Here is a 12,654-nt window from a genome sequence, read left to right as displayed (position 1 = left end):
TAGAGGTCCTGGTCTCTGGATGTTTGCTCTCTTGCTGGGGGCACAGAAGGGATTCTCATTGAACTACAGATTATAACTGCAAGAGGGTATATATTTTTTTCCCCATAATATGGTAATTTTGATATCGAAATTGTAGTGGGGAGTGAGTGTAGCTCAGTAGTTGAATGCCTGCTTCCCATGTACAAAGCCCAGGGTTCAATCTCTGGTACCTCCTTAAAAAAATGCAATTGTAAATGTATCTTTATAAGTAAATAATATGCATAAAGTAGATTACACTAAAACCTTGACTTTTTAAAAAGCTTATCCTCAGTAAATTTCTTAGGTGTCATATTTTCCCTCAAAATAATAATGCAATTAGGAGGAAATATTTTTTCAGTGAATCAGAACTTCTTTGCTAATACAAGCAGGCCTTATATATTTCTCATAGGAGTGGGTGAAGACTTATGTCTGTTTTCTTTATTACGTGCAATAGCTTCACATTTTTTAGTCTGTCTGAGGTTTGTCATATTCTCGAGCAGCCTGTCAAGCAGCTGAGAGGTTCAGCTTGAGCTAGAGTTCCAGGACTTGCAACAAATCATTTTGTATGTCCTCAATGGGCTTCATATTCAGCAAACCTGGTGGTCTCCACTGAGAATGACAACTATAAATATTGCCATGTCACTGACATCTAATTCCAGTGCATTCAACTTCACAGAAAACTCAACCTTGGGCTCTATAAAGTCACCGAAGGGCTTTCTCAGGCTCTTCAGAAACTCCCTAGTCATGAATCCTTGGCCTTCTGATATGAGGACTCCATCTCTGTTCATCAAGGAGGCCAGCATCATGTATTTGACCTCACAGACAATATATTTTAGGAGTGTTACTTGGTAACTCAAATAAAGGTTTACAAAGCCAGGAACACTTTTGGCATATACTGTGATCTCTTGCACAGATTCCACCTACCAAAATGACACCCTTGGAAGATGGGGTGCTCTCTTCACTCTGCTTCTGGAGGGGAGTGATATATTTCAACTTGATTTTATCTTCTCCCATCATTAAGAATTCATGTCTTAGATAACAAAGAATAATTTGTCTGTTGTCTTTCCTGTCAAGATCACCCTCGCCTTTGCTTTGATCAGCAGGAAGGACTTATGTATGTATGAGTCCTACAAATATTTTGCCAAAGCTGAAATCTGCAGACTCTGGGTATAGCCAGTTGATATCACTGGAGATCTGTGCCAACAGCATCTCCTTCTTAGATGGATCTCCCACAGCAAGGCATTTCTGAAATGGACAGTACTAACATTTATTTCTGCTTTTCCTGTGTATTCAACACTTATGATCACATTTGTCTTACATAGCTTCAATATGATTGTCCTCTAGAAGAAATCCTTGTATCCTTCACAAGCACGAACTCCATTAGTGGAACCTAGAAGCTTTATCTCCACCGACCCAGTGTTCAAATGCTCTGAGGGAGTTGGAAGGCTCTTCATGAGGCTAACTGTAGAGCTGTGTCCTTTCAGAATAATAAGGTGGGGATGCAGGCTCCACTTTGATTGCACTTTGGTACTTTTGGAACTTCAAGTTGTACTTATAATCAGCAACCACTGGGGCAGGTATTGTTAATACAGTGCTTCCTGGTGTGGAGTAGAAATACTGGAGAAATCAACAGTGGTTAAGGGCTTGATATCAGGAGTGTGGCCTGGGCCATGCTTGTGCTCCCAGCCCCCTACCAGGGCACTTTTGTTTCTTTGTACCCAGGGGCCAGCAGACAGGAATAACTAACATTGATTAGCTAGAGAAAATGAAGATGCTCTTATACATTAGAGCAAGGAGTAACACACATGGGAACCCATGTAATCCACTTAGGTGCCTCTTGATACTCCCTTGTCCAACTGTAACTGTGAATGAACATATACAGCAACTCGAGTAAGAAGGTATGACAGACGAAAGCTAAGATTTCTTAGGAATTAATATTTGGGTAATATCACCAGATAAGTCAACAAGATCTGCTGAGGTGTAGCTAAGGGGGAGAGGAATATAGAATGGATAGAAGAGGATGAGTATCAGCTATAGTTCCAAGACCAACTAAAGACAGGGTCTATAGTTTGTATTATTAATCTCCCTTTTCTAAGTTTACCCTTAGAAAGAGAGGTCCACAGGAACAAAGGAGATACACCCTGAACATTGTCATGAATCCACAGCTGCTAAACTTTTACATCCACCGCCAAGTATGCACCAGGCCATACTTTCCTGGACCTGTTCTAGGGCAATGACTGAGCACAGTGGAGGTACTTAAACTAGGTCATTCTCACCCAATTTGTTATTTCTCTAATAGACAGCTTTAACTCAGGGCTCCCCATTGGTCTGGCTGAGATTCTCTCAAAATTGTACTGCAATCTGAGGTTCTTCCCAATTATTCTTCCTTCTCTTTCTGCTTTCACAGGTAACAATATGCATTCTGGTCTGAGTTTCCTTGCCTTTTCCTCTTCCCTCTCCTTCATCCTTCACAGGTATTTTCTTCAATCCATCACTTGCACATCCAAGTTTGTCTTAGCTCCTGCTTCTCAGAAGACTGTAACTGACACATTGAATATTTCAGCAAAGAGAATAACACCCACATAAGGTGATTAGAATGATTTAAGAAAAATTATCTATAGGAAAAGGCAGAACATAACCTAACCTTTAGTTTCTAAAATAACTTTTCTGGGAGTCAAGAAAGCTTTAATTTTGTTGTTAGCTATTTTAGAACTTCCTCCAAAAAGTATATATGAATATAGGAATAATTCTGATGGCCAAGTCAAGACTAATCTTTATAAGCTGATATTAAAATTCAAATATGCCTTTCAAGCTGGAATGGATTCAACCTATTGCCTTTATGATGGCCTTGATGGACAATCAAGCACAGAGCCTCATATGGTAAAAGTAATGTGAGGGGATACAAAAGCTTATATTAGATGACCAGGAAAAAAAATCATTATTTGATAGAAATCAAGAGGGGAATTCAGGCAGAAAAGATTTTAAAAGAAAGGGATAAGCGGCAAGAGAAATTTTTTTAAAGGAGGAGAGAGGACCTTGAGAAAAGATACTTAATACAGAGGAACCAGGATGAACCAAGGGGAGGAGAGCAATACTATCAAGGCAAAGACTGGGTGCCCTTGGAGAATGGTCTCAATAGATATCCTAATAAAGAACTGGATTCCAGAATATACACACTATAATAAACTTGTTTGTTGGAGATGTCTTAAACAGAGGTTTACAGAGTCCAATTACCACAGAGAAACAAACCAGTGTAATCTGAAGGCTATGGCTTCAGGAAGAGAATGTTTAACCTCCTCTCCCCATTCCTCTCGCTAGAAATACAAGGTAAATCTTTGAGGGTATTCTAAATCTTTTTCATCAAAATCCCTTACCATGTTAACTCTTGCTAATTCACACAATCTCCCAAAAAAATGATGGCAAACACGGCCAGAGTAATCCGGCTTGTATTGAAATTCCTCCTTTTGGCTTTCTATGACCTTGGATAATCTGCACTCATTCTGTCCACCCAATTTATTTTCCCCTCTCCAATATCCACTTGCAACTTAATGGGCTGGTCTGTCCACTATCACTGAATACACCACACTCATTTCTGTTTTGTTATCTTTTTTTTTTTTTTTGAAGGTCTACCTTCTCCTTCTATTCAATTCTGCCCATCTTTCCAGCCCTGTCCTTTCTGTAATCCTTAACCTATGCCCTATGCATTCAATTCATGGGGCTTGTGATGCAGGCATTGCATATTGTGACACTTTCAGAATATGCCATTATTATTTTTTTAAAGCATTTGTCATAGCTCCTCAACAAGACTATAAACTCCTTAAATACTTGACTTACTTGGTAAATATCTAAAATCATAGAATTTTAAAACTAAGAAATCTCAGATATCCAATTCACCCTCATTTTAGATGCTGAAACTGGTATGCAGACTATCATGGTTCTACTCATTCCTACTGTGAGTAGGATTGGGGCTAATGAAACCACTGCAGTTGTAATATAACTGAATGCTTATTATGTAACAGGTACAATTTTAAATTCTTCACATATATTAACTTATTTAATTCATGACATTGGCGTCACCCCTCATGGCTTTCCACCTCTCACACCCCACATCTGATCTATCTAATTGTATTGGCTCTATTTTCAAAATAGAGCTGGAATCCTCCCACTCCTCAGAATCCTGACTAGTACTACCTCATTCCAGGCCCCATCATTTCTCTCCTGGATTATATTCTAAGACCAGTATGACCTGCCTCCCTCCATCATTCTAACCTCTTCTCCCATGACCCTCCATCTTGCTCACATTCTGCTCCAGCCACAATGGCCAGCCCTGTCCTTCCATAAACACAGCAGACACCTAGGCCTTTTACTCTAGTCCTTTTCTTCTTCCTGGAGCACACTTCTCAGTTTACATACATTGTTAACTCTCCTTCAAGTCGGCTCAACTCTCACCTTCTCAGCGAATACCTTGACCATTCTACTCAATTCTGAAACTTGCCCCTCCACTTTCTTCTAATTTTTGTTTTCATAGCACTTTTCACTTTTTAACATACGTTATGATTTATCTGCATGTTGTGTGCCCCTTGTCCCCTCTTCCCCTATAGCCTCCATAAAGGGAGGAATCTTTGTTTTACTCATGCATGTATTCCAAGAGGCTAAAACAGTGTCTGACCGAGGAAAGGTACTCAATACCAGGAAAATTAAGTTAGAAGCTAGATTTTCTTTTTTGCAAGTCCGCTGCTCTTTGGTGACACTATTTAATAGGTTGCCCAGTTCTGTATTGCACAAAGGGCTGCAAACACAGAAGGCTTAGACGTCATGGGGCAAGCCCGGATTTTAAAATAACCGCAATCTCTGAAGGGCTCGATTTCACATTGGGACCGCTCCCCTTTCCCCATTCCACAGGTTTAGGGGACAGAGGAGAAATAAACTAAAAAGCGAAAAGAGGCATATAGTTTCTTGGCGTACTTGAGGGAGTGAGGGCAAAGCTCCTCAACCCTTGCAAGTCCACAAGTGTTTCAATTTGCAGCCTGTTAAACTTTCAACATTCTGCCATCAAAACAAATACAGCGCCTCAGCCCTTGGGCTCTGAGACGCAGACCTTGCCCTTACCCCAGCAACTTCAGTGCCCTCACTTGGGTGGTTAGGCAGTGCCTAACCATCTTTTTTTTTTTTTTTTTTTTTTTCTGTGCTGGAATGTCCAGGTCCCAGGTACACAGCGTCTACGTGGCGCATCCTCCGCGCTGGGGTATCTCCCAGGGAGCCACAGGGCAGCGGAGCCACAGGGCAGCAGCGCCAATTCACGTTCAGGCAGCGGAGTGAACAGCCTAACGAAGCCCCGCGGCGCGTCACGGCCACGGCGCGGCGCGACTGCACCCCAGCTCCCACCCGCTCTTCCAAACGCACGCGCCCAGTGCCCAGCATGAGGGTCGCGGCTCTTATCAGGTAACGAGGTGCTGGTGCTTTCCTCTTCTGCCAGTCTCTGGTCCCTTTCAGTACAGCCGCGGAAACTGCCGTTGACAAAAGGGGCGTGTCTGCTAGAGCCTTGTGTCGGGGCCTGGGCTGTTCCTCTTGGCCACAGGAAGAGGCGGAGCCATCCGGCTATTGCCGGCTTCGGCTCGTTCCTTCTCCTGCCTCTGTTCCTTTACAGTTCCTTTGGTCTACCCTCGGATCCCAAGTGCTTGGCTGCACAGGGGATTCACCTGGGCAACGTTAAAAAAAAAAAAAAAAAATTAAAAAGCTGTCCGGGTTTCAGATTCCCCCTCCCCCACGGAGATGATTGAATCAGTTCCGGTGCGGCCGGCGTTGGAGTTTTTAAAGCTGTAATGGGCAGCAAAGTTTGAAAGCCAGCGTTTGGCTCCACTTGCTGAGTTAACGATCTTTGATTTTTTTTTCGTGCCCTTCTATAGTTCCTTCAGTCTTCCTGCCTGGTCTTGCAGGTCTCAACTTCCTCCCCAGGCTGTTCTGGTCCTGCTCCCTCCCTCGTATGGCCAGCCCTTCCTCGCCTCGCGTCCCCTGTGTGTGAGTTGGAAGGCAGGACAGATAAGGATTGCTTGAGACACGGATGTTTTTCTACCGTGGGAACTACAGTGCAGTCGAAAGATCGCCTCCTTTGTAGTGGAGATGAAATTGTATCAGTTATCCTAGATCCAGTTGCTATTGATTTGGACAGATCATTGTTTTTTAGAGTGACCTTATGATAGCATACTACAAGTAAGACAAGTTTGAAATATATGGTAACCCATCATATTTGGATGTTTAGAGTAAATCCCATAAAAGACAAACCAGTTTAAATATTTCCATACTAAATACTTCAGGTGACACAAAAGGTAACACAAAAACATATAACAATGGAGTTTTCACTTCTTAAAAGTTTGTTTAAGGAGATTTGGGCCTGTGGAGACTGTCTGAGATACATTGCAGCAATGTTTACTTTTGTAAGCCTATTAAAGATTTTATATATGTTTTAGTTTAATGTCTGATTTTAACTGGTTGACCATAGTCATGTTTGCAGACTCATGAAATTACTTTTTTCTTCTGTCTGTAACTGTATTCAATTTCTTCTATTCAGTGCCATTTTAGGAGATTAGACCTTAGTGTCACACTACTGTTATTCAGCAAATATCCTCTATAAAATGAATGAGTAAGCTTTAATCTTTGTGGTGGTCATTTGATCAAGATAGAAAATAATTTAAAGTGCTTCAATAAATGAGTAATTCACATCTACATCCAATTTGCCAAAAGTTTAATCATTAAAGACGCACAAACAGTCAGAAAAGGTCTGGGAGGGTAGAAGTTGGACATAGTCCATAAAACTAGGGTTTCTTTACTTGGCATCAATGGATGCCCAAGGACACCTCTAGATTAGAGAATTTATTAAATATAGTATAAAAATATTGTGGGTCTTTTATACATTTTTTTCTCTCATAAGAGTCTTCAAATGGCTCTGTTACTCTAGATTGGAGTTATGTCAAAAGGAGGATTTGAGTAGGACACTAATTCATTTCCTAAGCATAATGATTTTGGCATATTTATAGCTTGTAATACCTTGAAAAGTTAGTAAATACTAGTAAACATTTTTGCAGATTATCTTCAAAATAGAGCAGAAATGGTAAATATATCTTATATGAAGTTATTGAGAATGTTGAGGTTGGTCAGTTGGTGGAGACCAAGAGTTTTATTAAATGAGTGTCTCAGGTTTATGAATTGGGTATAGAGCTGATTTCCCGTAGAGGTATGAATAAAAAATAATTGGCCTGAATTGTGTCATAAGAAAGTTCAAATGATAAAGAATGGGCAAGGGACCAAGAAAAGCTGTGAACTATTCATCCATGCGTATGTGAAAATTAGGAGTAGACAATTTCTTTTAGGTGATTGATGTATATTTGTTGACAAGATTCAGGAACCAAGTATTTTATTCAATACATAGTAGATGCTGATTTAACACTGAGCATCTGAAATGTATTTTCTATCTGATCAGTTTGGTCAGGCTTTTAAATTCCAAGCAGGGTAGATTATGGTGGAGCTGAAGTGTTCCTGGCTTTAATCAGGTGCTCTGTACACTGACATTTTAACTGTTTTATGCCTGACTTTCCCATTTAGCTTTTGTTTTTGTATTCTTGTCTTACTTTAACAAACTACAAAAACAAGAAAAGTCAAATATTTAGGAACCTTGAAATGAAACATCCTCAAAATGCTGACAGTGAAGGATTGACTGGTGTTTTGGCCTGAGAAGCTTTAGCCTATTGATTTTGGGTCTATTCTAGGCCTGGGCTTTAGCTTTTCTCCATGTTTTAGCTGCCAGCCTCGCGATAAGTGGTTGAATTCAATAGATACTGACATAAATATTTAACTAGTTCACTGTTATTGCATGTTAGAGTTTTTAGCCCTAGAAAACTTGGAAAACAATGTCTTATTCTTAGGCTGTTGCAACTTTTCATTTATTTCATAACACTGCTCATATGAACTGAAAATTTTCCTTTACTATTAAAAAAAAAAACACCACCAAGTGATTTTTGGAGAGTACAAATGTCAAGGTTGGTGATCCTGTATGTAAAGCACTTTAAATACATCCTAGTAATAGCTCTCTGATAACTGTGTGTATGGTTTATATGGTACATTTGTACTGTAGTTTAATTTCTCAAATCTACTTAGGTTTTTGTTTTCGAGATGTCACTGAGCCATAGTTTAGTGTGATTATTAGCAATATGCTTACAGGTGATTGAACAATAGTGACAATTTTGAATTTTAAGAATAACTTTCAACTGATGTAAACAGATGGTAGAAAATAGAAATTTCATTGCACACCATTGCTTTTATGTTTTGAAAAATCAACAATAGAATACAGCAAAGGGACAACAGTGTTATGTTAGAGAACTGGGATTGTGAGTGATTTTCTTTTCCTAGTTCTAAATATTCTGATATGTGTGTATATCACTTTTGTAATAAAAAGCCAGTTATTAAATAGTAAAGGTGACTTTGGAAGTATTGTACACATTTTGTAATACGGTTATGTTACCAGAGTTTGTTTAGGTTCTTGACTACCCTGCAGAAATGAATTTCAAGAGAACGTCAGGTGAGTTAGGCCAATAATTTATTCAGACAGGGAGGGACGAGAAATGGGAGAAAATAACAGACTGTGGATCCCAGGTGAAGAGGAAGGGGCTGAAAAGTGATAAAGTGGGCTGATTTACAGACTACACTTCCCCATTATAGATTATAAATGTCCAGGTATTACTTACAGAGCCATCATGGCAGAGGAAAAATGGTGAGAGCAGGGTGCAAAGGCAGGAACAAGGGTCTGAAGGCAAGAGGGTGTTTAGGCCTTGCGCCTGCTTTTTGAACTGTTAATTATTCTACCCCTTTGCTAATGACCTAGGAGTCCCAGCTATTTACTGTTTTGGTTGATTACCCCACCCATCAGTTCCCTAGGAGGGCCCAGTGATAGAGTCCTTGGGCTTCTCCCGGCTCAGAGGAATCTGGGGGAAGGTTTTTCAGCAGCCACCCTGGGGTTATTGATGTCCACATGGACTTCTTGCCAGGTTCCAGGTCCATCTAAGATTTCTTATATTATTAGCCAACTTCGTTAGGTTAGGAGTATATAACTGTGACTGTGGTATAGTTCAAGGAAGCCTGGAGTCAAAGACAAGAAACCTGAGTTTGAATTCTTACGCTGAATCACTTCTAGCTCTGTAACTTTGGTCAAGTAAAAACTTTTCTGAGGCTGTTTCCTCATATGTGTAATAGAAATAATAACACCTCTGTTATTTGCAATGCTAATACGATAAATATTAATATGAAAAGATATTTGAAAATTCTTGCTGAAGTTTAAGATCTGTATAAGTGTTTAGGCGATAGGCTGTAAGTATGTATATAAGTATGAATAAGCCAATATATACTTATCTTGTGTATTTAAAGTTGAAAACAGTGAATTTATTTATAGTATACCTTTTGTGAACTGAAGTGAGAGATGAGATGTGTGTTTGTGTGCTTTTGGGAAGGTGTGAAGCTGGGATTCTTACATATTTTTAGCTAGACCATTAAGAGAGCAGTATTTTCCTAATACACCTCTAGGATTATCTTGGCAGGCCATTCCTTATTTTATAATGAAACATATAAACCCAAGTGCATTGGGTGATTTAGCTTATCTCAGAACAGGGATCTGAAATTCTGATCTTCTGTAGGACTTCTCATCTAACATATGCTAATATACTTTCTAGAGTTCTAAGAGGAGAGTATAGTACTCAGGATTTTACAAACATATTTGACCTTGAAAACCTTTCAGTCTTAGAGTAATTGATTGACATTTTGTTGGACATTAGTGTTCCCCAGTGTGTAATTTGGGAAATACTACTCTCAAACCATAAATGAAATTTTGGCACATTTTAAAGTAAATAATTGTAAAGCTGAGTTCTGATTAGATATACACTCTTTAATCTTTAACAGTCTAAAGAATTAGTAAAATCTTCTTGTGCTGGGGAAATAGAGCAGTGAGACTCCACAGGGGAAGGTGGGGAATGTCTCCTTAGGGGACTATCAGAACCTGAGGAAAGGGAGCATGAGACTTTTCAGATTTCACTTGGACGCTTGCACTTCTCCTCTGGAGGAATTCTGGATTGAGAGTTATTGATGGGAGTGTGGTGGAGACAGACAAATGTTCAGAACTAAAATAAAAGACCAAAGGGCCAGATCCTAGGGTCATCAGTCTTTTAGTTTCTTGGGCTATGAACAGGTGTAAACATTTCCTGGGAGTGCATTTGCAAATTTTAAGCGAAGAGTGGAAAGAAGAAAAACATAAGGAAAAAGAAATATAAAAGGGACAGAAGCAAAAATGAAAAGACAAAAAGCATTTATAGTGGGAAGCAGTAGAGTATTAGCAAAAAGAACATATGGATTCCCACTCCACCTTGTTACAGATGAACCACCGCATGTTTTTACTGAGTGATTTGCTTCTGTCTTTGATTTGGAGCCAAAATTTAGAAGTTTCTTTCAATCTGTTATTAAGCAGCCTTCTGCATTATGTGCGTATACATATATATATGTATATGTGTATGTGTGTATGTATGTGTGTGTGTATGGTGATGGCTAAATTATTGATGTTTAACTTTATCAGTGTATTTCAACATTTTGCTTCCTTAGCAAAGTATGTCAAAGTTTGTCATTGAATAAGATCTCAATTTGATCCTTTAATTGGTGATGGTGGCCAGTTGTTAGATTTGTTATAGTAAAACAGAACAGATGTCTTACTACTTCTTAATAAAGAATTTCATCCAAGGAGCATATATAAGAAGTGTTTAGCTGAGATATAAAGTTAAGTCATTTTTATTTGCAAAGCACTTTGTATATTAAGTAAAGCCATTATCACAAACTAGAGAGTTATATTTTGTTTAGAATGTATTTTGTTATAATGGCATGTAATTTCATAAGCTCTTATGAGAGGCATTCTTAGACACTCATTCATTTGCTGTGTTCTTATAATTTAGAAATCACATGCTTTTTTTTGCATTTTAACTGCAAGTAGTCCCTCAAATATTTTGAAAAGCTGAGTAAATAATGTATTGTTTTGATGTCTAATGAATTTATGTTGAAAATGGCCAGTAACCTGTTATCTATTTATTTTCTAGTGGTGGGAAGGACAGCTGTTACAATATGATGCAGTGCATTGCTGCTGGGCATCAGATTGTTGCTTTAGCAAATCTAAGACCAGCTGAAAACCAAGGTAAGTGTATACATTATTGGGAAGTTCTTTGAATGACTGCAATTCCAACTTCATAATTGTATGTCTAATACCTGCAGTATGCAAAGATCAAAAAAGGAACTGATATATATTTAGTATCTGTTAGAGGCTAGGTTCTATGCTAAGTGTTTTTACTTACATATCGAAACCTTATAATAACTCCTAGACAGAGCATAGAGGGATACTGAGGCTCTTCCAGTTTAATAAGTTAGTTCAGGGTAAAGTAGCTAGAACAAACTTGGAGAGGTGACACTAGAACCTTCTCACTTCAGAGTGAACTGCTGTTCCACCATACCACATTTTTAGGTGCCGTAGGCAATATACAGGAGAATAAGATACAGCATTATGAATTAAGGAGCTTAGAAAGTAGGGCATAATTTAATATATGATAATACTTGAATTTTATTATTAAAAGGATCCTGTTTAGCCCTTTTAGATTTAAGCCAAACATGTGAGACTTGAGAGTGGCATACAACAATCTTTTTCATATAGTGTCTTTAATTTTATGCAAAAATTTCCACTTTACATTTGTCTGTGGTTAATAAGAACATCCACAGATAATCCAAAGACCTTATTTGGTTGTTTGTTTCAGTTTTCTTACCAATGAAATCTCCCCAATTAGAACTTTTCAAAATAATAGTATATTCAATAATATGCTTTTTATACTCTTTCGGTATGCCTATGTAACTAGATAATAACTGCTGAGGTAGTAGGAAGGAAAGATTAGCATTACTTTATTCCTGCTGTCCCAGATAGCTTTTCTTCAAAGATCTTATTATCATCCCTTTTACTCAACTTCTTCCAAGACTCAATGCTTTTGCGCTACGATATTTTAAGATAAACTAAATGAGTAGTATATATGAAAACATTCATCATAGTTCCTGGCATGAAACAGGCATTCAGTAAATATTACTTGAATCTGAATCTGACTCGAAATATATTTTTTTCCCTTTCCTTCTTTTCCCTTCTTTCTTTTTCTTCCTTCCTCTCTCTTTTCTTTCCTTTTTTCTTTCCTTCTTTTCCTTTTTTCTCTTCGCACTACTTCAAGGTTGCCGGGCTCCTTTTTTTTTTAAATATTATTTTACCTTTTTATCCAATTTATTTTATCTGTGCTTTTATCCCCAGACAGATTTCTTGTAAGCTTCTGAGTGGAGAGATCAGATCTTCTATTTTCCTTTTATTGCCTTTCAGCATTTGGGACTATGCCTCTGCTAGGAATTCATTCAAAGCTTATTGGTAGAAAGATGAATAATGAACTAACTTGAATTAGCCCTGGAATAATGAATAATTGTTTCAGTCAGATATTACAATTTTCATTCTTCCTGTGATTAAGACCCAAGTAATACTGAAAGTGATATGTAAAGATAGACATTAGAAATATTTCATAGGAAGAAATAGAACAG

At 38.3% G+C, this 12,654-nt stretch overlaps 1 protein-coding gene and 1 pseudogene across 3 annotated transcripts in view; one reads left to right on the top strand and one right to left on the bottom strand.

Annotated features, from left to right (window-relative positions):
• Nucleotides 1-303: 303 nt before the first annotated feature.
• Nucleotides 304-5,439, bottom strand: LOC111766173 (peroxisome proliferator-activated receptor gamma pseudogene; annotated as a pseudogene).
• DPH6 (diphthamine biosynthesis 6) overlaps nt 5,261-12,654 on the top strand; it is a 213,049-nt gene continuing 205,655 nt past the window's right edge. For 2 of the 3 annotated variants that reach the window (XM_071214094.1, XM_071214093.1), the window contains exons 1-2: nt 5,338-5,460; nt 11,139-11,233. In XM_071214094.1, the coding sequence (XP_071070195.1) occupies nt 5,438-5,460; nt 11,139-11,233 (118 nt within the window). In that variant the 5' untranslated portion in view covers nt 5,338-5,437. Of the gene's footprint in view, nt 5,461-11,138; nt 11,234-12,654 lie in introns of all 3 variants that reach the window. The other variant, XM_071214095.1, reaches the window with a different exon arrangement.

This window comes from Dasypus novemcinctus, chromosome 3 (assembly GCF_030445035.2).
Source record: "Dasypus novemcinctus isolate mDasNov1 chromosome 3, mDasNov1.1.hap2, whole genome shotgun sequence".
Lineage (NCBI taxonomy): Eukaryota > Metazoa > Chordata > Mammalia > Cingulata > Dasypodidae > Dasypus > Dasypus novemcinctus.
The sequence above is the reverse complement of the archived record's forward strand: the minus strand, read 5'-3'. Positions and strand labels throughout refer to the sequence as shown.